General features: G+C 36.3%; 3 protein-coding genes across 3 annotated transcripts; 1 reads left to right on the plus strand and 2 right to left on the minus strand.

Moving 5' to 3' along the window:
* Positions 1-1,243: 1,243 nt before the first annotated feature.
* LOC149673246 (ionotropic receptor coreceptor Ir76b-like) lies at positions 1,244-3,770 on the minus strand. Its single transcript, XM_089840241.1, has 6 exons — positions 3,732-3,770; positions 2,873-3,037; positions 2,695-2,812; positions 1,799-2,031; positions 1,469-1,734; positions 1,244-1,409 (listed from the first exon to the last, which is right to left on the minus strand). Exons 1-6 carry the CDS (start codon positions 3,768-3,770, stop codon positions 1,244-1,246), a joined length of 987 nt encoding a protein of 328 aa, XP_089696367.1.
* A 10,180-nt stretch (positions 3,771-13,950) lies between these two features.
* LOC149673247 (uncharacterized) lies at positions 13,951-16,491 on the plus strand. The gene has a single exon (XM_089840242.1). It carries the CDS (start codon positions 13,951-13,953, stop codon positions 16,489-16,491), a length of 2,541 nt encoding a protein of 846 aa, XP_089696368.1.
* Positions 16,492-20,463: 3,972 nt separating this feature from the next.
* LOC149673248 (uncharacterized protein F54H12.2-like) lies at positions 20,464-21,774 on the minus strand. Its single transcript, XM_089840243.1, has one exon. The coding sequence runs from the start codon at positions 21,772-21,774 to the stop codon at positions 20,464-20,466; it is 1,311 nt and encodes a 436-aa protein (XP_089696369.1).
* Positions 21,775-27,919: the final 6,145 nt, after the last annotated feature.

The raw sequence follows: 27,919 nt of genomic DNA on the forward strand, positions 1-27,919 counted from the left end.
ATCCGCTTAAGGACAAGAAAATGGGTTTAACTGAAGTGCGAGAAAAATATACAAGTTTGAACAGTATCCCTGACCATAAGAAATTAACATCAATAACGACGTTGCGCGAGCTGAATCCTAGCGGTACGAGGGAGCTTCCGGCTCAGTCGCGCCACCTACATACCATTTAATGTCTCAAACGGAAATGCCTCGGTACTGCGCATTGAAGATGCGCGGTAGAAAAGAGTGACAAGTTTTGCCCCTCTTTCCACTCCTCCCCTATACTCTCTTTGATGGCACACCAAAGTGGAGACGTTATTTAACTTATTTTAGTTCTGGTATTCGTTGGAAAGTCCCTGCTTCAATATTATAAAATCGAGTTTTCATGAAAAACATCGAGTCCGTTGAGAAACAAAGAACACGTTTTAGGAGGTGTATGCGTCTCACCTTATTGACTATTCCATTAATTCCAGAAGAGAAGCAAACGCCACTGGGCATTATTTCCCTGGTGCCAAGAAGCATCGCTAGAGGACTCAGCGCGAGTCGACTAGCGACGTCTGATGGCGTTGATTCTTGGTGCCAGGGATTTAAATTAAGAGGGCAGCCTCCAGTCCGTTTGTTGGCTTCTTTGCAAGTAATTAATGGAATAGTCCATTGAGCGAGAGCTTGGCTTCTAGCGTATAAATGAGAAAATTGCCACGCTTGCGAAATTTCTCGTAATTATTCAAAACATTGCCATTCCTGGCGAATTTTTCGGAACTATAATTGCCCCGAACGATATTGAAAATTGCTAAGAAAAAAAAACATTTTTCATTTCAGTTATTTACAATATATTGAGCTTTTGACGTTTAGCAACACAGGATGCTTTAATTTTTTTTGCATTTCTGACACTAAAAATTGAGTGTCACATGATGGATTTGGATGGAGAGGGAGTTCAATACGTACACGTGTCAGGTTTGTTGTAACCCTAAATGGATTTATCCGTAACATTTGTTAATTTAATGCCACATATATGACAAATCTATTTTTTTAATTTCGGAGCACTTATGCCGCGTTGTTATAAAAGCGAAGCCATTTTTCCATTGGTGGTCAAAAAATAGCAACGTCATTCGCGTCTGCGCACAACACGTCTTACATTTTCCGATCAAAATATTCAGTAAATGAACCGTCAATAGCGGACTTAACTTCATCAGAGTGTATGCAGAGAAATCTTAAGCAGGCGCCACCTTACAATCGTTTGGAGAAGTAAGGCGCTTGAGCAAATCTATCCCGCTGCTAAAATGTAAAATAATAATTTGAGATCGTCCATTTTGATGTAATTTGTTTCGTCACTCCTTTTAATTTCCGTTTCATTTTTATTCGTCGATAAAAATCCTGAATCGTCGGATTCCCATTTTTGTATCAATCCTGAACACGATAAAATACTTAACCTAAAAACAAGGTTAGTTCAAGTAAAGGCAAAGAAAATGAAAGTGCAATAAGATCACACCATTTATCGATTTCATCTTTGCACGGTAACGATTTATGAAAAGCGGCGGCAATTTGATCGACGAATAGATTCTCATTGGCAAAGTGAAAGGCTGCGGGTGGCAATCCCATGTGCAAGATGGTGGATTCCAGAGTGTCTTTTGGCATAATAAAACCGTACGATTTTTGTAAAACTAAATTTAACCCTTCCTTTGGCGTTTTTGGTAATTTGAAATCGCCTTTTTCAGACGAATTAGCGAATAAGTTAAAATAGTCGATGTCGGAAGTCTAAATTTAAAGGGTGATTTGAATTGATAACATACAAATTTTCCTGCACTCTGCTATATCATACCATAATACTGTACTGGAGAGCGCTGCCTTCTACCGAATTGACAACGTAACCTTGTGATTTGATTAATTGAGCCATTTGTTCGAAGTTGTCAATTGGTAAAGTGACGGGAGACAAACTCGTAGTCGAAGTCAAGTAAGAGCCGTAGAAAGATTCCAAAGTTCCGAAAAATAAAATAGTGCTAATGAGAAGGATCAAACTCGTTGATTGCCATTGATCTTCGGTACTTTGAATTCCTTATTTTAAACAGAATGTCAGAGAAAATTTTCTTTTGTTAATCGAACGGGTGTTAAAAATAAGGAATATTTCAAATAGGAATTACGCGTTCATCTACAATAATAAAGAAGATACAAGTGATGAAGCAAGGAGGATTTACAACAGACTTGTTCTGGAAAGGGGGATGTTAAAAAACGAGGCAGATACCGCATACAGTGACGCGCATGCCGTTGGTTAAGCCATGCGTCACGTGATTGTGGTTGGAAATGAGGGTTATTTAAAATTATAAACAAACTCATGAGGTTAGAGCAAGGAGGCATGAACGCATGCGCCAGATCGTACACTCTCTTGCCGTGAGGGGTGGGGGTAGCGGTAACCATGGTAACCGGGGAACGGCACAGAACCGTTTTAGAAACGGGGTGCTACGTGCCTTTTGTCTGACTCAGAGTCTCCTCTCTTATACATTCTCCTTGGATAAAGTAAACCGATAAGAGGGTGCACAGTGGCACTACACGATAATTTGAATTTTCTACCATAACACGCCAATTGCTTTGAAAATAGGCCAAAACACGCAATAAAAAGTAATTGATCGAATCATTTACGCTCTTTCGAATTAAAAGAGAAACTTCTAATGAAGACTATTCTTTTTCGAATAACTTGTTACTCATGATTGATATTCTAACCTTGACGTAATGTTATTTTCACAATAATCCAGAAAACGTTATTTTCCTTGGACGACCAAGTTGCAAATTTGATTAGCAAAATTATCGTCGCCAAGAATGAAAAAATTAATATCCAAACCTGCCAGAAAGAAAAATTTATTTATAATAAGAATTGATCCTTAACTTAATGGGATAATACTTCAGTTTTCAAAGGTTCAAATAGAAAGAACGTATTGGTCACTCTGTTAACGCTGGGTGCTTTAGTAACAAACGTCACTGCATCTTGGAAATACGGATATGAAAAATCAACAAATGGTTTGCGATCCAGCGATAAAGTTAATGTTGAAAGTGCCATTCTAGATTCCTGTGAAAGTACCAATGATTAAAGCGTTAAAATCTAAGTTAAAAATTAAATCGAAGGAAAATGAAACTTCCCAAATCGTTAAAATATCTCAAGCCATTAGCAAGTCACTATAATCTAGAACTGTAACAGCTAAACAATAATCATGGTGGTGGAATTAGAAATTTAGAGGAAGGATGTACGAAAGATAAGGCAAGATAAACTATCGAAATATCTGGCATTATTAGCTTACCCACGAGTCGAATAAAGATACTTATCTTTCCAGTCCAGTGCAATGATTGGCCCTTAGATTACACACTCCCCACTGGCCATCTTCAGGAGTTACAATTTCAAATCTACATCGAATACACAATATATGAACAATAACGCAATAAATATTATATAAACAGGGGAATTTCAGGTGCAAAACAAAACTGAATATGTTGAATGAAAAAGGTCGAAAGGCTTTATGGATAAAATATCCTAAACGCCAGGAAAGTGCAATTTCAAAATTCCACGTAAAAGCAATTTGGATACTTGAAAAATAGGATTTTGGACAAAATTTGCAAGATATTGAATTCACGTCCGCTAAATTTGCGATTCCCGTCTTTCTTGGTCCGAAATCGGAAGGCTATGTGCTGTTGCCATGAAATGGATTTGAAACACATTACTAAACAAGGGAACTTTGGAAAAATTAACCTAAATTTAAGGTGCTTACGTCATTGGCGGCTACGGTAAGCGTCTGATTTTCACACATTGTTTCTCTACGAAATTCATCTCAATTGTTAAGGCTCCTTGTAGTTTTCATAGCCTTACTCAATACCGTACACCGTCTCGTTAAATATTAATTTTCTTAATACATATTTTGTAGGAACGAGTTTCTGACATATGCCTTAGGTTTTTCGTGTCAGGCCATTTAACAACACGAATGGAGCGATTAAAGGAAACTTTCAGGTAACAAACATTATACCCTTCTATGTATAAAAGGAAAAATATTAATAAAAAGATCTCTTATTACAAAAGAATTAGTATTTGAGTCGTCTTAAAAATAATCAAGGACTACTGCGCCATCCGCCATTGGTTCAGTGGCCTCTGCTAAATCGAAACACTTACCCCTACTGGATTGGTTTAATTCTTACAGGCTGAGAGAAAGGTAGGTTCGGTTTAGCAGACGCTACTGAACCAATGACGGATGGTGCAGCAGTCCTTGATTATTTTTAAGACTAATTAAATGCTATTTATTTTGTACTAAGAGATAATTTATTTTGTTTTAATATTTTTCCTTTTATATTTAGAAAAAGGCCGTCCTTTTAAGATATAATGTTAGGCTACCTGAAATTATTACTTAACTTCCAGTGGCACTATCTCAGTACTTATAAAAAATTTATAATGCAAATTGTTTAAGTAAAATCTAGTCGATTGCGAAAAACAGAACACAGTTACTGAAAAAGCTATAACTTACTTACATATAAATTAGAAACTATCACGCATTTTGAAAACAGTTGGCGAAATTTCTCGCAATTATCCATAACATTGGCATCGTCATATTTCTATTTTCAGGTGAGTACAAATATAGAGAAACACTGAGAGAAATATGCAATTGCGTTATTAGGCCTATATATTCAAAAATATACAGTCAACACTCTCCGCCCCTAACTTTAATGGCAAAAATAATTGTGTTTGTGAGAAATAAAATAAGCACGGCGTTCTAAAACCACCAAACACGCTTAAGCCTTTGCGCCTTTAATGTCGAAGGTTATTTTCTAACGCCTTACCAAAATTTCTCATAATTATATCAAACCAAGCGATTAACATAATTGACATTGTGAACACTTTGCAGAAAATATAATTTTCCAAACCCCAAGTTGCCCCAAGAAATCACAAGGAAAAGGAGATATGCGATACACCCAGGGATGTGAGGCGTGTCTAAATAGAGTGAGATGTAGCTATAGGTCAGGTGGGGAACGAGGACTATAGCTCAGGGAGAATCCTGAATGGTGGGTTAGAAATGTCGCCCATGCGCAGAGAGAAAAAATAAGAAAAGTAGGGGTGGGGGGTTTTGTAAGACATTTTTTCTCTGCTGATTTGGCGCCCGAACGAAATGCCTGGTAGAAGGTTAACAGATGAGAGTCCATAATACATAAGTATTTATACATATACACGGTGTGAGCACGTAATTCAGTAGGCTGTAATTTACATTACACATTTTCGTATTACCAGGGTCTCCGTCTAGAGGATTAGTGCCATTTAATCTTTATTGAATCTGGGTTTACAAGATGAAAATCGAAAATTGCAAATATTTCATGTGTGATTATTTACGTATTATGTTCTTGAAACACATTCTATTGACGTGAAAAAGTGTCACATATGTTAGCGTAATAAATAGAATATAGTGGTCGAGGCTTCGCAAATGGCGACCACTATTGCAATCGAAATGCCGCTTAAGTAGACGATGAAGGCCCGTAACAGAAAGACCACTGACATGGGCGAAAAATCGTCAATCTGCGATGACTCAGGCAGCATATAGGCTGCAGTTTTCACAGAGTATATCCGTTCGTTAGGTATGGCTTGTCGTGTCTCCACAAACATTACCAACGTTATTTCTATTTTTGAATGGAACCTAGATCTACGTATACACAAAGTTTAAGCGTCTTATTTTTTTACTTTTATCCGATTATAAACTTAAACGTTTAACGGAAAATGACTACCCTAGTTAAATATCAAGTGGTTTACTATCGGTAATTGATATTTTAAAAATCAAATTAGCCCAAATTTTGAGTGCATCACTATTACAGTTGCATATTGGTTGTTGGCAGTTATTTCTGCCATTGTATTACTCCTTTTATTATTATAAAATAAATTTTTGAAGTTGTCAACATTATTGGTGTTAATCGAGGCTGTCCTAGGACATCATAGATACTGTTGAGTTTTTGAGCCTTGGATATTAATAGCTCGCCGCTCAATAATCCCGAATAACATTTGAAGAAAAAAAGCCCAACAATATAATTCTCGCCGCAGTTCCATCACCGACATCATCAGAATCTGAATCGGAATTAGAAAACTTGTTTACACTGGGACCAGAACGAAAGTGCTAAAACGTTTTCCAATCTGGAAATTCTTGCGCGCAACTTAAACAAATGCAAATGAGCTTAACAGTTTTCGAGGAGACCCGAGACGTATTTCCAAGCATTATCATAGATGACGCGGCGTAGAGAATTCATCTTAGTTGATTTGATATATTTGAGAAATGACGTTGCTAGCGCCATTAAGATCAAACAGGAAATCATGGTCAACCATATTTTTCCGTTGAAGCCTTTTACCGCCAGACGACTTTCAGCCTGATTTCCTTTATCTTTGACACACGTTAACATAAAAAAGGACACTGTTTGCATTGCTGGTGACAAGTGATAATGCTTCAAAAGTGAAATTTGTGGAAAAAAGGTTAACGCAACTGCGTCTGTAATCTATTCAAAGAAAATTATATATATTATTTCGTGTTGAACAAAAATTTGCTAGATGAAGTATTCATACCCTAAGTATTATTGCGGACTGCCATATATCGAACTCATCTGTAAAAGTTGTTATGTTATATTTAATCATGTCGTTACGTGCCTTGTCAATGCCCACTAATTTCAACCTGCGTATTGGGAGAAATCGATATTCATTACGATTTTCAGCGAATCGTCTTTCCCGCGAAGCTTATGTTTGTCATTTTGAAGACAGAATATAGTGGAAAGTAATTTAGAAAGCTTAGCTTATTATTAATAGGTTATGGGAAATTGTTGAAACAATGTTTAATCCTGATTAATAATTATCTCAAAAAAAACTATAGCTTTGATATAAAAATTCATGTCAAAAGTTGTTTAACATGGAATTAGCCCCATTAGCAGTTTACCACGGAACTCTGAGGTGAAAATTTCTTAACACCCCAGAGTGGATTTGAACCACCGACCTTTGGTCACCTCCTAATGCTCTAACAATCTGAGCTACAAAGGCTCGCCTCATCGAAATTTAGTTTAAATACTTATTTGTTCAATATTCACGATGCAATGCCAGACCATGCTCAGTCAGCACACAAAATATATGCACAGTGACACACCTCTGGATGTACTCCAAGGATACAGACAATTAACCTGGATACTGATGTAAAAAACGTAATAAGCTCCAAACATTAAAGCAATAGCAGACAGAAAAACTCGCCAAACAACTATAGAGCACTCGTCTATCAATTCCAATAGCAAATTCTGTAGCGGTTAAAAGGTTAGATCCTGAAGACAAAATTCACATAAATTTCCTTAAATTACCACAATTTATAATATTCATGTATATTTTTACATCATCCAGTTTCTTGCCCAATAGCAATTTACAGAAGTTAAAATGTACATACCAAAAGCGACAACGCATGGGTGACTTGGAAATTCCTCTCTACTTTCTATATCGGCAAAACTCTCATTAACCTAGGAAATACGACTTTCATTAAAAATGTCACAAAATATTATTTTGGAATTTAACTGCTTCGAGCCAAAATCAAGAATAACCCATTCTGGACCCTTCTTTCACAGCGATTTCTTTAACTTGCATTTAACAATCTAGAAGCCATATTAATGTTCTATTTTCTCACTGGGCTTATGAGAAAAATCTAGGAAAAATTTTCGTTCAAATACTCAACGATGAAACAAAAGAGAATTCTAGTTTCAGATTCAACATCTGAAGATTCAGACAATAAAGTTAGAATATTTTTCAATAAAGTAGATTTTTTGTTCTGTTGCTTGAAGAGAGTAATGTGGGTTTCTAGTTCCTTCTCCAATGAGACAACTATTTGATGCATAATATTGAATCCAAGAAGTCCTGCGTGCGCAAAAAACCCTTGCTCTTTAAAAAGATATAGAAGCTCATCTTTCAAGTACAGTGTTCCTTTGCCATCGGTAATATCAAGACGCTGGAAAGCGTAATTCTTCTTAAATAGTTTGGAGACTTCATCGTTGTAGGCAGTCTCTTGGAACATTCTTTTCAACAATTTGTTGTCAGCGAGCATAACTTCTTTTTGAAACCGTAGGTGTGCAAAATCCACACTGCCATTGCTGTCGGGGGTCGAAACACTACGATTGACTTGAATACTTACCCCAAAAGTTTCAGCATCTATGTGTTTCGTGACAGCACTAGATGACTTTGCAACACACCTAACTCTTGATTTTATGCTTTTATGAGAGTTTTCCGTGCGATTAATGAATTGGTTCAAAAGACTTCCATATCTAGATCCGATCACTTTATCACCAGCTCCATCTGGAAGTGAATGTCGATATTTTCAAAGCATTTTCTGAGCAAAGAATTTTAAGTCTTGTCAAAATTCTCATAACGCTCTCGACTACGTGCTTTACTAGAGCACATCTTTCGAGGTTTTCAAGGAATATCTTCCGGTGAAGGGCATTTTGTGCTTCAACAGGAAGTTGCAATAAATCCAAGTTGTATGTTGCAATATTCTTGCCGTTAGAAGACTTCACGACAATTTTAAAAGCCGAAGACAAACCCGATGTACCGAGAGAAGTGTAGCTTTTACTACAGGGAATAATCATACCAGTGGATAGTAGTTAAACCCTGTACTTTAAGAGAAAAGTAAACAACCACGCCCCCAAAATTAACAAGTGTCGTGTTAGCGAGCCCACCTCCCCGGGGTAGATATTTTTCCTGACTATAAATGACGGATTTTGGTGAAAAGCCTCATTTCATCGATAAAACAGGACAAGATGAAAGGTTCACCAGACGCTCCAATTTATTTTTGTTTTGAGCTTGTATTAATATCCGTGGGTGTTATAGTAATTATGCTTTTAAACACACCGTCAAAGTATCCTATCGCGGTGTTTTTGGTATTGTTAATGCCGATTACTATCCCTATATCATTCGTAATAGCCTTGCTAACAAATGATATATATTTTCTACTCGTATTTTTTTCGCCATTATTATTTATTTGTCGCATCATCTACGAGATATTAAAGAAAGTAATTTTGTTACCGTATTGGTTAGCCGAATCGTTATTTTGTTTAAGTCACGAGTATTATAAATATGTCACCCGTATGAATTTTTACTCTGTACCGAAATCAAATAAGTAATTTTGTAAAAATAAAACATTTTTTTATTGATAATTTATACATGGTTTCAAGAATTTTCTTTTAAACCGAAATATCCTCCCACGCGCTCTCTCGGAGAGAAAGCGAAAGTCATCCAAACCAGTTTAGCCGTCGCGGAGGTGTAGGGCGGGCGGGCTATATAAGAGTGAGAGAGGGAGAAAAAAAAGTTGTACAACTAGTTTATAATATAACTCTCAATATTATCATTACTTACTCGCTGGAGATTGAATTCGAAAGCCACGGTGAGTGTTTTTTCTGTATACCAAACTTATTAATTAATTTAACGTTCGTCTAAGCGTTTTTTCGGAACACAATAGATTAGATTAATATAGTTAAGAAGTTTGGTTTACCGTATATGTAGAGTTCCAATGTCTCCAAACAGGAATTTCAACGCGCCACGGAACTTTTATAGCGAAAGCTCTGTAAAAGAGACGAGATTTAAGTTCAAGTAGTCTATAATATAATTCTCAATAACATTACTTACTCTACCGCGCTGGAGAATGAATTCGAAAGCCACAGTGAGTGTTTTTGCATTCTGTACGTAAACCCACAGTCCTGGATATTTATTTTTCTCCGGACATTTTACTCAAATGTACTGATTAAAATAACGCATTCAAGACTGTGGGCTAACCGATCCGGGTACAAGGCACCAAGAAGTCACTGTAGTTTTCTCCAAACTTTGTTATGAATGTGGATTACCTGTAAACCCATATTAATTCTTCTCCGAACATTTTACTCAAATGTAGTGATTAAAATATTATATAGTGGGGCTTACTAAGAAAAACAGCACCAAGAAAGACTGCCAAAACGATTTTACTCGCGCTGATTATTACCGCAATGAGGTAGAAAATCATTGCGTTGATCCTGGGGAAAATCTCAGTGAGGAATGAGTGACTTAACTATGATTTCTTGGGGTATTTATAAAAAATAAAAAATAATAATAAAGCTTTTATTTCGTGCAAATAAACAGTACAGCGTAGGTGTGACCTTCAAGTATTTGCACGCGGGGACAATCGGTATAATGATACGTCGTTTGTGTGGTTTTAAATTATTAGGGGGTTTAAAAGTTAAAACTATGCTCATTTTGGTTCATGTTAAGTAAGGTCTATTTTTACACGTTTAACTTCTTATCATTGAAAATGTCAACATTGTTTCCATGAATATTAAAATTTCTCATTATCCGGCTCATAGGGTATATTGTAGACAATTGTGGTTTAAAAATTTGTTAATTTTTAATTCTTGTCTTCTGATTTGGGATATTTAGATTGATTTCTTTACAGTCAATAGCGTTGTGAATTAATTTTTTTAGAAAAAGTATGTCTAGTTTTATTAAGATGTCCCTTATTGAGTCCATTTTTAATGTCTTAATAACTGTTTCGTACTTAAACGGGGTTTTGATGCTAAAGTATTGATGGTAAAATTTAGCGAATTTCTTCTGGATACGCTCGAGCTTAGATATCTGGTATTGGCTACAGCTACTATATACTAGGGCACCGAATAAGAGCTTCGGTCTCACTAAAGTTGAGTACAATCTTTTAAAACATGTGGGTGAGTTTATATCCTTAGCGTATTTGAGTGCTAAACAGAGAGTTCTTAAACAGCTTTTTGAGGTGTTTTCAACTTGGCTTATGAAATGGAATCGCTCATCAAACAAGACTCCTAAGTCGCGTATGTTCTTTTCTCTCTTGAGTGTTTTTCCGTTCAGTTTGTAGGGATAAATAATTTTATTTTTCTTGCGGGTGTAAGACACTACATACGTTTTATCCTCGTTTATAGGTATATTATTTATGGTAGACCATTTCTGAAGGTTCATTAGGGCAGTTTTTAGTTTTCCACAGTGTTCTTCGTTGCGAATGTAATTACATAATTTGTTATCGTCGGCAAACATGTAAATTCTGGAGTCCTGGATCTGCAAGGGTATATCGGAGGTGTATATGTTGAATAGTAACGGACCTAGGGAAGAACCTTGAGGAACGCCACAAGTAACTCCATAGCTTGTTTTCGATATTTCTCCGTTGATTTTTAATGTGTTTTTCCTGTCCCTTAAGTAGCTTTCAATCCAGGCCAATAGTTTTCCCGTTAGGCCGTAAAAATTAAGTTTTTGAAGTAGAACACGGTGGGATACTCTATCAAACGCTTTTGATAGGTCTACATATAGGATGTCCACCTGTCCTCTATCATCTATTTCGGGAGCCATATATTCAAGAATACTTAGGAGATTAGTTTCAACAGATCGACCCCTGACAAAGCCATGCTGATTTTCGGGTAAGTTAACCTTGAACCAGTTGTACAGTTTATTACTCATTAAACTAAATCTTTCCAACGTAAAATATACTGTTATTTACCTTTTTAATCCGATTCTGGAGATATGCGAGGTTAAATTTTGCCCCTTGTTATTATGTTAACAATTTTTTTTATTTGGAACAGGGTGTTGATTTAAATAACGCCTAACCAGATAAATTTCTTCTCAAATGGGTGTAGCGTTGTTCAATTTATATTAATCTGTATATTATCTTAAAAAATCTTAGCATTTCTTGCTTAATAATTTTAAAATGATTTTCGCAAGTCGTGTTTAATTTTTCAACATAATTACTCAAAGACACGAAATTTATCATGGTATAGAATTAATTAATTTTTTCTTGAAATTGTTTTGTACTTCTTTGGTATTTCATCATGGCATAAATTTATGCAAGAATTTTCTCCTTGACATATATTCCGCAATTTACCTTGGCATGGTATTTCAGGTAATTATGACGGTAATTCCCTCTATTGTCTATTCTCTGTTCTTAAATTTATGGTAACCATTTTATGAAATCAAATTTCATAATACCGAAAATGGGGCATGAAAAAAATGGTGTATAAAAGCTGGTATGGATAACACCCAAAATCCATTCCTACATCAATCTTCACTTCGAGTGGATCAAGTCTTTACCGCGTTTGGATCAAGAAAGGAAGAAAATCAAATGGATTCTAGCAAGAGAAAACGCTCTGTCAAGTCTGAATATTTATCTTTAGACAATGAAAAGTATGAATCTTCCGATGATGACTGTTTTGAAGTTAGTTGCGTGGATGACGAAGGTGGTTTAGAAAGTGTATATACTTGAAGCTCTAACCAATGCGCTTCGGTTGTTAAAATACCGCAGAAAAAGGGTGAATATTACCTTGATATTAAAGCTACTAAATATAAAGATTTAAAACGGTGTGCCAAGCAGGATGTTTGGACAGCGCCTTCAAAGCGCGTACAGTACATAGGCGATTTGAGCGAAAATGATTTAAAAGGTATTCTAATTTTAATGAAAAAGCTCGGAGAAAAGATAAAAGAAAATCCCCATAAGAAAATCTTAAATATCGTCAAAGCTAAAAAGGCAAAAACGCACGACTAAATACTTTTTTTGTATTACCAGATAATTTTTCGTATTAATAATATTATAGGTAAATGGTGACGGTTTTTAATATTTAATCTTACGTTGTTTTTTTTCGAGCGCATTTAATATTTCGCATTACCCAGAATGGTTTCGATAAACGAAGCCACTCGAGACTATAAACATCTTTACAAGATAGAGAAACTTTCAGTTAATACTTCTAGAAAATACAAGTGTAACCAGGTTAATTTTCGCGTTGATATCGAAAACACGGACGAAATTAGATTAACGCAAATGTACGAAGATTTGCAAAACATTCTCGATTGTGTTTTAAAGGAAATCAAAAATGAATACCCAACGTACGATAGAGTTCGCTTATGCATTCAATCCGAGGAGCTCGAATCTCCTATAAATCTAAAATTAATGGCGTTAAGTTCGCTAACTAGCGAACGCGTTTTGGCTACAATTGAACACGTAGCACAAGCGAGAAGGGGCTTTATTTTAGATAGTTCTTTAAGATTTGATGTTGTTTTCCTTGACTGCGATTTTGAGATATCGGGGCTTTCCAACCGAAAAAGCGTTAGAAATAGAACTTTGTTAAAGCTGACAAAAATTTTATCACTCTCCAAAATAGCGACGATCTTTGTTTTGCTAGAACGTTAGTGGTTGGGAAGGTTTTGGCGGATTTGAGATGTTGTAAATCGGAAGAGCGATCGGATCTTTATACCTATTTCGTTAAAATGAAAAGCTCCACGAGTTCATTGCAGAAGGTGGAAGCTCTTAAACTGATTACATACGCTCGTGTACTACCCGGTCCAGTAAATTTAGCGGGTATTCAAAGGTTTCAAAATTATTTGCAAGGACAATATCAAATTATTGTATACTACGCGGAAGATAACTTTCAAAAGTACTATGTTGGACCATGGAGTAGAAAACAAATTTTTATTTTGCTTTTACGAAACCACGCTGTAGCGATAAAGAGTATTTCGAGAATGTTTGGCGGCGAAACTTATTGTTCCAAGTGCCTTGTTGTTTTTTATAAGTCTAGCGAAAAAAAGGCCCACCATTGTTCGCAGGGTGAATTAAATTGTAAAAGATGTTCATCACTTAACGTCTTCCATGAGATTAAAGAAATTCAGGTTATCAGGTGTAAATCTTGCAATCGTTATTTTAAAGGTAATGAGTGTTTATCGTTGCATATTTCGAATGGTACTTGCGATCGACTAAAACGTTGTCAGCAATGCGGTCAACAAATTGAAACCCTGAACAATAGCATTCACGAATGCGAAAAAAGATGTAAGCAGTGCTTGATTGTGCATGAAAAGAACCAGTGTTACGTTATGCCTTTAAAAGAAAAATATCCTCCGATGAAATATGGATTTTCGATTGCGAAAGCTACGTATCCGAGTCTAAAGAACATGTAGCCATCCTACTTGTCAGTGCTATGGAGATGGATGACGAAACATACGAATTTAAGACTTTCAAAGGGCAAGATTGCTGTAAACAGTACTTGGACTACTTGTTTCAAACAGAGGAATCGTTTGTTCAGCACGATACCAAAAGAATGAAAAAAATTAAACCGCGATTTGAGAACTACGTCATTTTTTCTCATAACGGTTCCCGTTTCGACTCGTATTGGATTTTAAACACTTTAGTTAATCACTACTTTATTAAACCTCAAGTAATTTTCAACGGCAGCCGTGCTTTAGCTGTTTTCATCAAAAACCAAAATATCAAGTTTTTGGACTCGATGAATTTCATCGCAGGCTCTCTTAGATCTTTGAATAAAACCTTTGAACTGGGGGAATGTAAGAAAAAGTTTTTCCCGTATATATTCTTGACTCACGACACGATGAATTATAAGGGAAAATTGCCTGACAAATCTTATTTTCAACCTGAAAAAATGAAGACTAATGATTATGAAGAATTCGAAATTTGGTACGAAGAAAAGCGTAAGACCGAGTACGATATGAACAAGGAGCTGGAGGAATACTGTCAAATAGATGTTTCCGTTTTAAAGGAAGCGATGGTTAAATTTAAAAATCTTTTTCTAAAAGCTACCAATTTCGACCCTTTCAATATGAACGCTATATCCATTTTGGGTGCTTGTCTACGTTTTTTCCTTGACACATACTTGAAAGAATACGCTTTAGCTATCGTGCCGCAAAATGGGTACCTATACCAACATCAAAATCAAAATCGTGAAGCTATGAAATGGATCTCCCTCGAGGCTAAACAAAGGAATGTAAATTTCCAAACTACTTTTTCTATCCAGGGTGAAAAATACTTTGGAAAGTTCCCAGTCGATGCTTATTGTCCCGATCCTGAAATTATTCTCCAATATCATAATGATTTTTTTCACGGATGCGTTAGACACACAAAGCAGTCTAGCTTCAATTCATTTCTTGGAAAAACCAACAAAGCGTTATACGAAAGAACTCTAGACATTGAAGAATACATCAAAAACGCCTCTCCGAATGCTGAATTTAAAACCATGTGGAGTTGCGATTTTGAAAAATATCTTCGAAACCATAAGGAAGATAAATCTTATTGCGATACCGTATCATTTCCTTCTTCTATAGGATCGAGAGAAATGATTGTCGGGGGTAGGGTAGAAAACTTCAAATTGTTGCATATCTGTCAACCGGGTGAAAAGATACTGTATCGAGACGTCTGCAGTCTTTATAGTTTCGTCATGAAATTTAAAGACTTCCCAAAAGGGCACCCTACTATATTTACGCGAAATTGTAGTTTAGAAAAAGATAAATATTTTGGCGTGTTAAAATGCAAGGTTTTAGGCCCCAAAAAACTATACATTCCGATTCTTGCATTTAAATCTAATTCAAAATTATGGTTTAGTCTATGTTGCACCTGCGCAGAAAAAAGCTTATCAAGCCCTTGTCAGCATTCGAGAGAGCAGCGTATATTCGAAGGTGTGTTCAATACTCCCGAAATTTATTTGGCAATGGAATTCGGTTACGAGCTGATTTCTATATCCGAAGTTTGGCATTACCCTGAGCGATTCAGATACGTGAAAAACCAAAGTTCTGGATTGTTTGGGGATTACATTGACAAGTTTTTGAAATTGAAAATTTGTAATAGCGGTTGGCCTGACAATGTAGAGACTGAAAGTCAGAAAAAGGATTATTTACAATCCATTTACGAAAAAGAAGGCATCTCGATATCAATCGAAGAAGTGACTAACAATCCAGCTTTAAGGAATATTTGCAAGCTAACGTTAAACTCGCTTTTCGGTAAAATGTGTCAAAATCTGGACAGAGGAAAGACTGTTATTATAGATAAATACGAAGAACTAGTGGCTATATTAACCGATGAGACTAAAGATCTGGAAGATATTCGACCTCTGAACGATTCATTGGCTTTGCTAACTTACAAACATAAGAAACCTTTCGTTCCTTCTTTACGAAATGGCAGTCCTGTTATTGGAGGTTTTATCACAACCTACGCTCGAATAGAGCTATTTAACGTTATTCACAAGCTTGGGAAACGTTTGCTTTATATCGATACTGATGGTGCCATATTTTTAGAAGGAGGGAAAGATGATTGGATCCCTCCCGAAGGAAGTAGTTTGGGAGAGTGGAAATCAGAAATAGGCGCTTCGCATATAACAGAATTTGTTAGTACAGGACAAAAATCGTACGCTTATAAAACATCAGACAATCAATGCGTGGTGAAGTCGAAAGGTATCACGCTTTCTCGCGAAAATGAAAAAATTATAAATTTTGAATCTATGGTAGACTCCTTACAAAATCCAGAAAAACGGTATACGGTAGATATCCCGTTTAACGTTGTTCGACGCAAGCGGGACTTAACTTTACTCTTAGGAAACTTAAAAAAACAATTTGGAGTCACCTTCTCTAAAAGGATTCTTCTAGATGACTTTACTACATTACCCTTTGGGTATTGCCAAGAAGAAGAAGCAAGTTATTGCCAAGAAGAAGAAGCGAGTTACCTTTCATCACATTGTTAAAGTTCATTGGCTACCCGATAGCGAAGATCGAAGGAACGAGTGGCTGTACACCGCCGCGCGATTTAAAGATAGAGTATTTCTTTTGAACACCCTTTTGAAACCAATTTTTGAACGAAAATTAAAAGAATCATAGTCGACAATGTCCTGTCGGTTGAAATTCGTAGCACCCTTTCAAATGATTGTTTCAGGCGCATCTATGAGCGGAAAGACGAATTTTGTTTTGGAGTTATTGAAAAATCGTCAAAAAATGAAAGACCCACCCCCTCACAGGATCGTATATTGCTACTCTCTATTTCAAGAAAAGTTTCACGAAATACGCAAAGAAATACCAGAAATTGAATTCCTGGAAGGATTGCCGCCTGATGATACGGATTTCTTTAACCCCAAAGTTAATAACCTGCTAGTGTTGGACGATTTAGCCCCTGTTGCTAATGCTAGTTCGTTCATTTCTTACCTTTTTAAGGTTGGCTGTCATCATTTAAATTTAAGTTTAATTTTAATTACTCATAATCTATTCTCGATGGGGAAGGAATCTAGAGTTATAAGTTTGAATACTTCTTATTTTGTAATATTTAAAAATTTAAGGTCTCGGAGTCAGATTTCCCACTTGGAAAGACAGATATTTCCGGGTAAAAAAATAATGTCAAAAGCGTATGAAATGGCTACATCTGACAAACCGTATAGTTACATAATTTGCGATTTGCGCCAAACTTGCGACGACTATTTGAGATTAAGAACAATGCACTTCCCAATGAAGGAAGCATGATATTTTTTTGTGGAATAATAAATAGTTTTTTAAAACAAAGTCCCTGGTGGAGATTCAATTTATTGTAGTGAAAGATGCCATCCAAGTCATTTCGGAAACATTATCCTTACCTTAAACTACTGAGAGATATTAATCCTCAACAAAGGAAAACTTTAATATCGTTATCTAGCAAAGATCAGTTAAAATCTATTTGCACTATATGTTACAACTTGAAAAGAAACGCCATCGCTCTTCCTTAAAGCAAGAAAAGAAATTTGAGGCGGTACGAAAAAATTATAAAATCGCTATCTAATAAACGCCGTAGCCCAAATCAGGTTCGACAGTTGTTGTACAAGCAGACTGGAGGATTTTTTTCTACCTAGCCTGATTGGTGCTATAATTCCAACTCTTTTGTCAGCTATAACCGGTGGAGAATGAAGAAAATGATTCTAGTTCCGGCGTCCTCGATTATGACCGATGTTGAAAAACAGGTTTATTCGTTGGATAATGAAATTACCACCATTCTCAACCAACCTGGGAATCCTGATGATAAAGCCAGACAATATCTAAAATCTCTTCAACAATACCTTACAATGAAAAACTTGGTTGAACCTCCCGAAGTTAGAATAGCTCCTCAACCAACGCCTGTATCGTCAACACCCATGCCTTCATCAAGCTATCTAAAATCTCACCAATATACCGGACAATCGTACGAACCACCGGTTCCAGTAATTGTCAAAACGAAACCTCGAAAAAAAATTGTGTTAGTTAAAAAGACCATTGGAAGTAATTATCAAGTTCGACGTTCTCAAAAGATGAAGAAAAAGAAAATTAAGCTTTCAAATCCATCTCTAGAAGCAGTAAAATCGTCTCCTGTTCTGAAAGAGATAAAAACACCAAGGACTGTCAAGAGATCCCCGTATGAATTAAGGCGAGAGAAAGGAAAAAAACCCAACAAATGGCTAGAATTTTGATTTTATTCATTACAATATCGAAACTCGTGATTTAACAAATGTGTACACAAATTTAACAATGATATGCTATCGTTATAATAAAGGTTTTTCTTATAAAGTAATTGGATTATTTCTTTCATACTGTAACCCTCGCATTTGGCGAAACAGTACATTAAAGTATGCAAACCGCAAAAATCGCTATCGATAGGCTGAATTACACAATCGTTGTAGATCCATTCTGAAGCGTAGGGGGTCAAATCAAATCCGTAATGGGTAGGATTCCTTCCAAAGGAGCAAAAGAATTCCGCTCTTTCTCGGTTGACGAAGAAAGCAACCCAGTGTCCATCGGCGATATAAGAAGGTGAAGTATTAACGACGAAAAGATAAACATTTTTCTCTAGAGGGGGTGGTGGTAGCTTGTCCGAAGGAAAAACACCGATAAAAAATGGTGAAGTTCGAGGATCGCAGTGCAAGACTTCGGAGAGTTGTTGCGTATTCATGGCCTCACTTGTAATAATTGCGGTTCGTAAAAAGCGCCTCTGATTGATACACCTTGACCATCTTTAACGTTGTAGGCTGGAGGACTCCGATGCAGGACTTTATCTATGATGAAATTCTCTTTGGTCCAGTTGGCAGTTCCTCCCTTTTCGAATCTAGTTTTCGAAGTTGCTAATTTAACTATCATGCCTGGTTTGAGAGCGGGTTTCTTTCCCTTCTTCTTATCTCCGTATAATCTAAACCAAACTAAATGCTCGTTATTGATATTAACATCTTTTGGTTTAAAACCAGTTGTCGAATGGACGCTCGAATTGTAACTTTTAACCAAGTTTGGCAAAACTTTAACGTAATCATACTTCCCGCTTCTGGTAAAGTATTTGTATATCTTTGACGACAGTGTAGCATTGAATCTCTCTACTAAGGACGCTTTTGTATCATTTACTAAAGCGAATGAACTGACGTTGTGTTTCTTTAAAAAATTGTCAAACCTTTTATTTACAAATTCTCCGCCTTGATCGAAAGTGAGTTTGGAAGGTTTGCGAGATTTAAAAATACTAGAGAAAGCTTTAACAATACTTTCCGGTTTTTTATCTCGAAGAGGGACAGCCCAAGCGAAGCGCGATAACACGTCGATGATAGTTAATACGTAGCGTTTTTTATTATTATACCGCTTAAACCGGTTGAAATCCATAAGATCGCACATCCATTGTTCATCTTTAGAAGTTACATAGACTTGATTTCTGGGGAATTTGAGTTTTCTAGGTCGGTGAGTTATGTAGGTATTCTGAGCTAACAACCAATTTCTAGTCTCCTTTTTCGAAATTCCTTTAACACTATTTTGTAATTTCTATATACTTCCTAACCCAGCCGGGTGAGAGAGATTGTAATAAACTTTCGCCAACTCATCGAGTCTCGACATTGGTGTGGAAAATGAGTAAATAACTTTCAATCAGGTCAAATTTATATTTCTTTATTCAGAACATTTATCCGTAAACAATCATATTTTTCAAATTGGTTAAATTATTAATAATATCGCTTTAAAGGATGTACACGTCTTCTAATTTCGTTCCATCCATTTCTTCGTAAAATTAGACCAAAACCTCGTCGTAATTCATCCGCGGAAGCGCTTGTTCGATATTCTGTTCCACCGCTTGACACCAGTTGATATTATCGGCTCCACAGGAAATATCGTGAGCTAACTTGTGATGACAACAACTGTTTTCGCATTTGATGGTAATTGAATAAAGTATATTCGTCAATTTTTCCAAAACGATCCTTTTCATAACATCCTTAGCGTCGAGTAAAACTTTGACTTCGCGATCGATGGTACTTTTCAAAGACTTTAAACTTTTCCACGATTCTTGATTCAGGGAGAATCCGCGAGCGGAAGAGTACATAATGTGATAGTTATGATTCGCGCCGCGAACGTATTGTCTAAGTTCCAACTGCTTTTCCTTTCCAACGGTGAGACACTCTAGCAGAATATTATCTTTACTCATCCAAGTGTGAAACCTTTCAGATTCCCCATCGAAGTGAGAATCAATTTCGGGTTGCACCTTCCAAAGATCGTTCCAAATAGAATGATGAAACGAAACTTCCGAGTCGTTGTCTCGTCTTCGAATGGTAACGTAAGGATCGACGATATTCCTTACTACGATCTCCAGATCGCTGGAAAGATTGTGACTGACGAACATCTTGAAGATTAATGAAGAGTTGGTCGAGATATTTTTCCATTTATAGTCGCTATTTTCTTAATTAGATGCTGACATCTGTGTTTTAATCAAGTGGATAAATAACGCTTCTGTCTCTGGTCACGTAGAGCTCTTTGTTAAATACAGCATAAATTACGCAAGTGGTGTTGGTGTTAAGTGGTTTAGGAAACTTCATACTAAAACGAAGATTTCCCTGCTTAGGGGGCTTGATAAAATCACCTTGACAATCGCCGGCAGCTGTTAAATCGTACGCGAATATGGTATAACCGTTACCATAGTCTTCGTAAGAAATATAATTGCCTTTGTTTTTACCTAGTATATCTAACACGTCGAACAGTGAGGCATATTCTCTGGTATATTGTCTTTTGTCAAAGTTGGGTTCGAAAGGAATGTCTGGAAAATTTGTCGAGCCAATAGCGACCGACATATGTCTCAAATCATTATGAGTGAGATGGTAAGGATTGGTATCTAACGTACCGTTGAAAGCGTTCGTGGGTACGAAGAAAACTATCATAAGATCGGGCATTCTCCCAATGAAAACATTTTCCCTAGTGCAATCGACTTCGCCTTTAGATATTGGGAAATGTTTAATAACCGTTTGCTTAATCGGATATCGAGCTGGGTATTGCTCTAAAACTTTAGCGTGAGCCAAAAGAATTTCAGGGCGTACCTTAACCAATTTAGCTATGAGAACAGCTTCATCAATAACAACATGGTACGTCTTATTGGGTACTTTGGAAATAATAGGGAAATGTTTAGGAGATCGGAAAAGTCGAATCATAAGGTCAACTCCAGGAAGCATGTACTTATTCGTACGAAATAAATCTGCCGGTAAATGCCCAATCATTTCAATTTGATTTGATAATTTTGTTCTAGCGGCTCTTTTCAACATTCCGTTTTCATTTGTTTTGTTTTGTTGAGTAAACATTTCGTCCGGGGAAGTTGGCGAGTCTTTGTAATAACATTGTAAACCGAGTTGAGATTTTTTAGCATCTTCGGAACAACTTAAAACTGTTTCAATAAGCGGTCCGTATTGAGCGCAGTTGCTCGATGCTTGAGTCGGTGTATTTTGAGCCAAAACATCGATTTGACTGAATAGGGAGAATAAAAACAGATTGACTGGTCCAACGTTAACCTCGTTAGGTTCGAGTACCGTTCCTTCTTCGTGAAGAATTCTAGCTTTGACTTTAAGCTTTGTCTCGGCAAGATCCATATACTCTTCTTCGTTCGATTTAACGTAAAAGGTTATCGGTCCAGAGTCTGTAATCGCGCTAATCGGTTGATAGGTTACTTCGGTAGATGATATGACATTGCTGTTTTCCGTTGGAATTTCAAAAATGTCTAGCTCGTTACGCATCCCCTCTCTCACCTCCATGGTTTTTGATTATGGTAGAAAATCTCTCTTAGTGCGATTCTTCTTAACGCGTTTACTTTTCTTTTTAGCTCCGCCTTGTGAATTTCTTTTCCTTTTTCGACGAGCACCAGAACCGAACTGCGAACTAGCTACGTGATCACCAGCTTTATGTAAAAGATTACCTCCAGCTAGTTTTAGATTCTTTTTAAAAGCCTTTTTCGGGTCTTCTCCAGACTGGATATCGGTATACATTCTGGTACCAATACCTAAAGCCTCGCGTCCGACGGCCTTAGCCACGGGTTTTACAATTGGTGTAATGAATTTAATTAGCTTGCGAAATAAATTTCCAAGACCCCTCCCGCGTTGGAAAACAGGTCCAGAAAATACTGGAAAGCTGCCAGTACCTGATTGCTGCAGGTAATACTGTAGATAACTATCCCTTTGAACCATCTTTTACGAAATGTAGCTTGAGGATAGTCTTACCTAGTTTAAATGGTACGTGTAAATTTGCGTCGGTTTTTATTTCTACCTCGATAATTTCTAGTTCGTTAAGTCTTAGCGGATAGTAATCAATATTAGTAAACGTTTGAATGAACGTTTTCTTGTCAGCGTTATCCGGTCTAGCAACGATTCGTAAAAGAGGAGCAGCGACGTCACCCACAAATTGGTATTGAATAATATTCGTATACACGAACAGGGCTTCGATACCTCTGTTTAAATCCGCAATGTATTCTCCGGTAGTATGATCTTTCAGCTGAACCCCGAGTTGACTCTTCGCGAAGCCTAACATTAAACCAAGACCCGGAAAACCAGTGGGAAAAGCCAGGCTATACCCTTTGTCGCACCAAATAGTAACGGTTTGGTCTTCATTAACGAAAAATCTAAATTTTTCTCTATAAGCATCGGGAATTGTTTTTTTCATAGCTCTTAAAATATCTTCAATATCATGATAAACACCCGCGGGTATGATATGCGTCAATTGATTAATCTTTGGCTTGATGGCTTGATCATTTGGCAAATCGTCGTCGCTGGAATCCATCATAGGCTGATCGTCAAGTAATTCATCCTTAAACGTATCACCCTCTTTAGCTGGTTGATCATTAGAGGGATGATCATCAGGTAGATCTTCCTCACCTTTGGCATCGTTAAGAGCTACATCTTTTTCTCTAAGACCTCTATTTCTAATCGGTATTACGTTAATATCAATCGCTTTGAGCTCGTCATCGACAGTTTTGGGTGCATTAATCGGATTGTCATCTTCATCGTCTACGCTTCCCGTTCTTTGTAGATTTACGGCTTTGAAATCCTTTTTTCTGGACCTTATTTCGATATAATTATCCTTGTAAGAAATGGATAAAGTTTTGGCGTGACGCGATAAGGGGAACCGAGAAACGTACAGACCCGAGACGAAATTTTTCTCTCGAAACTCTAGCACGAGAGAGAGAGGTCCTTCCGGGATTCTTACTTGCACATCCGGGTGTATATTCATCAAAAGAAACCTTTCTTCCGATTTTCGACCAACGACATTCGGATGGCGATCCACCTTCATTTGCAATAAATCTCTATATTTGGGTTTTATTTGATCGCGCAGGATATCAATTATAGTTTTATGTAAAGAATATTTAACCGTATGACCTTTTTTCGTTCTTTTGCACTCATAATCACCTGGTGGTATTTCTAACTTGTAAGTAAACCAATTAGCATCATCGTCGATAGAGGGTGCCATGGTTAAAAATCTATCATAACCCTGAGTAACATTATCCCAAACTGGTGGTAAAACCACTTCAGCCAAACCAACCTTCCAGTTTGATAAGAGTTTAATAGGTTGTGGTAACTTCACCTTAAAAGATGATTGGTTGTTCTCGGGGAAATCGTCCATAGACGCATTACTGGGCAAAGTGACGTAAAAGGAGTCTTCCATAATTAAGAGATTTGAAGAATACTGAGTCAGAATGGTGAAAGAGTGAAGGTTTTATAGTCGGGGTAGTAGTATTTAACCATTTCACCCCCAGCGGCGCGCTGCGGCGCGGTTTCTCCCCCATGTTGAATAATGTTAACAGTAAATTTGAACTTATATGCGTATTTTTCTTAAATGAATCTAAAATATTACATTTGTGTATTATTTATCACATAGTTAAGAAGAAGTAATTGAAGTAATTATATTTAGACGTAAAGATATTGTGGTACAAATACCTACGACATTTTTTGATCACTGATTGGCTAAAAAAATTAAAGCCTATAAAGGGCAGAATCTGGTTCAGCAACTAGATTTATGAAGTAGTTTTGATCATCATCTTTTGGTTCAACAATCACATCTGCTTTGAGTTTGTTAGGAAATTTTTCGGCAATTTTACAAAATGTAAGCGTTTCAGATGTTAGAATATTAATAAGCATAGCTTCATCGTGACCAGAAGTTTCCAACATATCAAGTCTTACATTTCTTGCGTCATTGAAGTAATTGACTGTCAATTCTGCCATTGCTTTGTTACTTTTAATTTTTGAATTATCACATTTAGCATTCATTTGTGTTCCATCACTTGGGTCTTCATTTTTCTTTGGTCTTCTCTTTTTTCCAGGCAGCCGCGTAGTTGGCCTAAATTTCTCACACAAACTTTTATAAATTTGAAGAAGTTCTTCTAAGTATTTAATTATCCTATCCTCTGCTAATAATCCAAAAAACCCTCTTTTTTGAGAAATAAATTTTCTTGAAAGGTTTTTTAAGTAAGTTATTAATTCTTCCACGTTTAGCATAATTGAAAACTAACCACCAACCAACCAGTGCACCACTAACCACTAGGCCTAGGTTTGCAGACGACGTCACGACGATTTTAAAGAAAGAAGAAAAATTGTTTGGCTGTCACCATGGCAACGAAATAACCCATGATTCCAAAAATATTTTTTCCGCTGCCGCGGGAGGGTAAAATTTACTAAGCTTCCTTCTAGACTCCCTCCCCATTCACTCGGAGACATTGCCTGTGGCGAAAAAAAGCCTCGTAGATAATTTCGGTTCATGTATTTCTGGTTTCAAGCAAGGCTTAAGGTGCCTTACTTAGGCAGACTATTGAGTGAGTCTATGCAATGGGTGATTGTAAAAGCTTGAAGGATAGATGGATCATGGATGGCTTCAAATTTTAGGATTTTCTTATTCTTAAGGACGAGATCTTAGCTACAGAGCATCCAGTGTCGTCTAGTTTTTTAAACAGATTCCCGGGATGCACAGATTAGCCATAAAATAGTAATGGTGGTACGGTGGTTAATATTCTACAGTAGATGTTTTGATTAATTTTCGGGATAGTGACCAGTCTTGGAAATAGCACAGGTCCAAACCAGTTTATTAATTGCTCGAACCAGTTTATTAATTGCTCGAACCAGTTTATTAATTGCTCGAACCAGTTTATTAATTGCTCGAACCAGTTTATTAATTGCTCGAACCAGTTTTTTATTCGAAATCCGGAGAGAACTTTTATGAAAATTCAGGAGGTACCAGTTTAAAAATTCTACTCCACGGATATAGACTCCTAGCCTTGACTGGTACTCATTCTTGCCTTCCTTACTATAACCACAGCCCACTCGATCACGCTTTGGCTTCACAAGCTATGGAAGCCAGGGTGGGAAATAAGGATATTTTTAAAACTGGACACTGGGCCAGCAACCCTCCTGGCCTGGAATAAATAAACTGGTCCATGACCATTGACCAGGGCGCGTCGTCTGCTAAACTAAAGAAGTGGGTAATTAAAATAGTTGAGATAATGTCTGGACTCTGGTTACCCTTGAATTTTTTTAGTGGTCCCGTGGACCACTAACGCCCCTCCGATTTAATTTTTAAACTGGTCCAGGCAATTTTATGATAGATTAATACAAATAAAGACTGAAGGAACAGATATTATATAAAAAGGACTTGGTTTACCCAAGTCTAAAAAACAATACGATAAGAGTTTTTCCAGTTGACTGAAGCGTGGATATTTTTTTTTATATAATTTTAAAGACAATCCGTATTTTACTACTCCTTAGAAATTAATTCAATCTCCTGATTTTACTGGTAATGGATTTATTTCCTATAAATTAATTGAAATAAAAAGTTACTTATCTCAGATTTTTCAACAACAATTCCCTTATATGTTTTCAATGGTAGAATTATTTGAAAGATAAAACACGTTCTCGCATGAAAAAAAAATAGATTTCATGATAAAATGTTTTAGGTAAATGGAATGGTTGTTGAAAAATCTGAGATAAGTAACTTTTTATTTCAATTAATTTATAGGAAATAAATCCATTACCAGTAAAATTAGGAGATTCAATTAATTTCTAAGGAGTAGTAAAATACGGATTGTCTTTAAAATTATATAGAAAAAAAAATATCCACGCTTCAGTCAACTGGAAAAACTGTTATCGTTTTGTTTTTATTTTTGCACACGCCATCTAGTGGAGGAGCAAAAATGTTAGTCTCTATACGGGACAATTGACGAGGGAGAAGCCACTCTGTAATAAAGTCTTTCTGAGGGTGTAAGATGAGATACGTATTACGCCGTTTAACGCGGAAATACACTCGGGATTACTTTTTACAGTTTTTATTTCATTATTAGAATGGATTAAAGGCATATCTCCCGAATTTACGGCATTAAAACCACCAAAAAGGTAATACCGGGGGAATACGCCAGTGCCTGATCCCTCGAATGGCGTCGTGCGTTTCTAGTTGTCGAGGGGAAAGCCGCTCCGTATTAAAGTCTATCTCAGCGTGTACGATGGGAAGCGTATTACGCTAGTTGCCTGATATCTAGAATGCCGAGCGCTCTTGCGGGGTGCAGGGAGATTGGCGCGGCTCTAGAGACCGGGCGCGTTATCAGGGGTATCGTAAATTATGTACGTAGGGAACCTCGTATTTTTAGCTTAAGTTGATACTGAGAATAAACGAAGGAGAGATCTCTGGTCTAAACGCGCCAGATTTTACGGTAGACCGGGAGTCTTATATTACGTACGCGGGACGACGGCAATATTCTAAGCCTTTGCTTAACTGAATTTATTAGGTAGTATTTATGAAATTAATTAAAAGACGCAGTAATTGGCCCGATTAGTGAAATCAATTGTCGGTAAGTGTACTCAAATGGCCAATTGATTTAAGTTCCTATATAGAAACTAGTTCAAATAAATCGAAAATTATCAAATCTTAACTGAATTTCCTACTTAGATTTAAATATCAATTTTTCAAGCTAAGTATAATTTTTGTAAACACTGCGATTAATTGTATTATTTACTAAACTATGTGATTAATGTTTAGAGCTCGGCATTCTATATCCATTATCCACAAATTGGTGGATAACCGATTATTTATAAACAAAGTTGTGGATCATAATACGATTTAGCATGTGAGTTATGTGGGTAATTTTCGAGTATGGATGAAGATAAAATAACTTTGGATAGTGGATAGATAATGCCGGGCTCTAAACGTTGTGATTAATGTAACATTTAATAATGATTTATTTACTAAACATTGTTATTAAGGCTTAGTTTAGAGCCGAATATCAAATCTTATCTGAATCTCCTACTTAGATTTAAATATCAATTTTTCAAGCTAAGTATAAGCCCTGAAAATTTAATGACAAGTGTGTTACAATCGATTATATCCAAAAATGGTTAAAAATGTTCATAGTTAATTAGTTTTATAAAAAAAATTATTTTAGTACTTTCACTCCCTTTTCAAGATTAAACGTATTGCTTAAACATTACGCTAAAAATCTTATAATTAAACAAAATTATAGTCATAGCTCCTTAGAAGATTGCGTCAAGTGAAGTTCCGATTTAATGTTATAAACAGACTAGGATCGTTAGCCGATATCGTAAATTAACCGATGCCAATATCAAAGCTTAACTGAAACACGGATACCAATTTTTTTAACTCATTAATCTAAAATAAAAATATAATCTTTCATATTAAAAAAAATATTCAGGTAGTATTTATAAAATATTAATTAAAAGACGTAGTAATTGTCTAGATTAGTAAAATCCATTGTCGGTAAGTGTACTCATACAAATGGCCATTTGTTTAAAGTTCCTTTATAGAAACTAGTTCAAAAGAAACGAAAATTATATTTATATTTCTCCTTTAATATCACGTTAACATTTCTATTTTGGAATAGAAAAACTTCGGGAATTAAGCAAAGAAGCTGCC

This window comes from Phalangium opilio, unplaced genomic scaffold, assembly GCF_054372755.1.
Source record: "Phalangium opilio isolate 3A_F unplaced genomic scaffold, DU_Popi_V2 ptg000053l_1, whole genome shotgun sequence".
Taxonomy (NCBI): Eukaryota; Metazoa; Arthropoda; class Arachnida; order Opiliones; family Phalangiidae; genus Phalangium; species Phalangium opilio.

Excerpts from the sequence above, each read along its gene's own strand:
- LOC149673246 (XM_089840241.1), bottom strand. The coding sequence starts at position 3,770 with ATGTGTGAAAATCAGACGCTTACCGTAGCCGCCAATGAC. Across the intron at positions 1,735-1,798 it reads CTCTCCAGTACAGTATTATG|ACTTCCGACATCGACTATTT; the intron begins GTATGATATAGC and ends CTTTAAATTTAG. Across the intron at positions 1,410-1,468 it reads AAAGATGAAATCGATAAATG|GTTAAGTATTTTATCGTGTT; the intron begins GTGTGATCTTAT and ends CCTTGTTTTTAG.
- LOC149673247 (XM_089840242.1), top strand. The coding sequence starts at position 13,951 with ATGGATGACGAAACATACGAATTTAAGACTTTCAAAGGGCAAGATTGC.
- LOC149673248 (XM_089840243.1), bottom strand. The coding sequence starts at position 21,774 with ATGGAGGTGAGAGAGGGGATGCGTAACGAGCTAGACATTTTTGAAATT.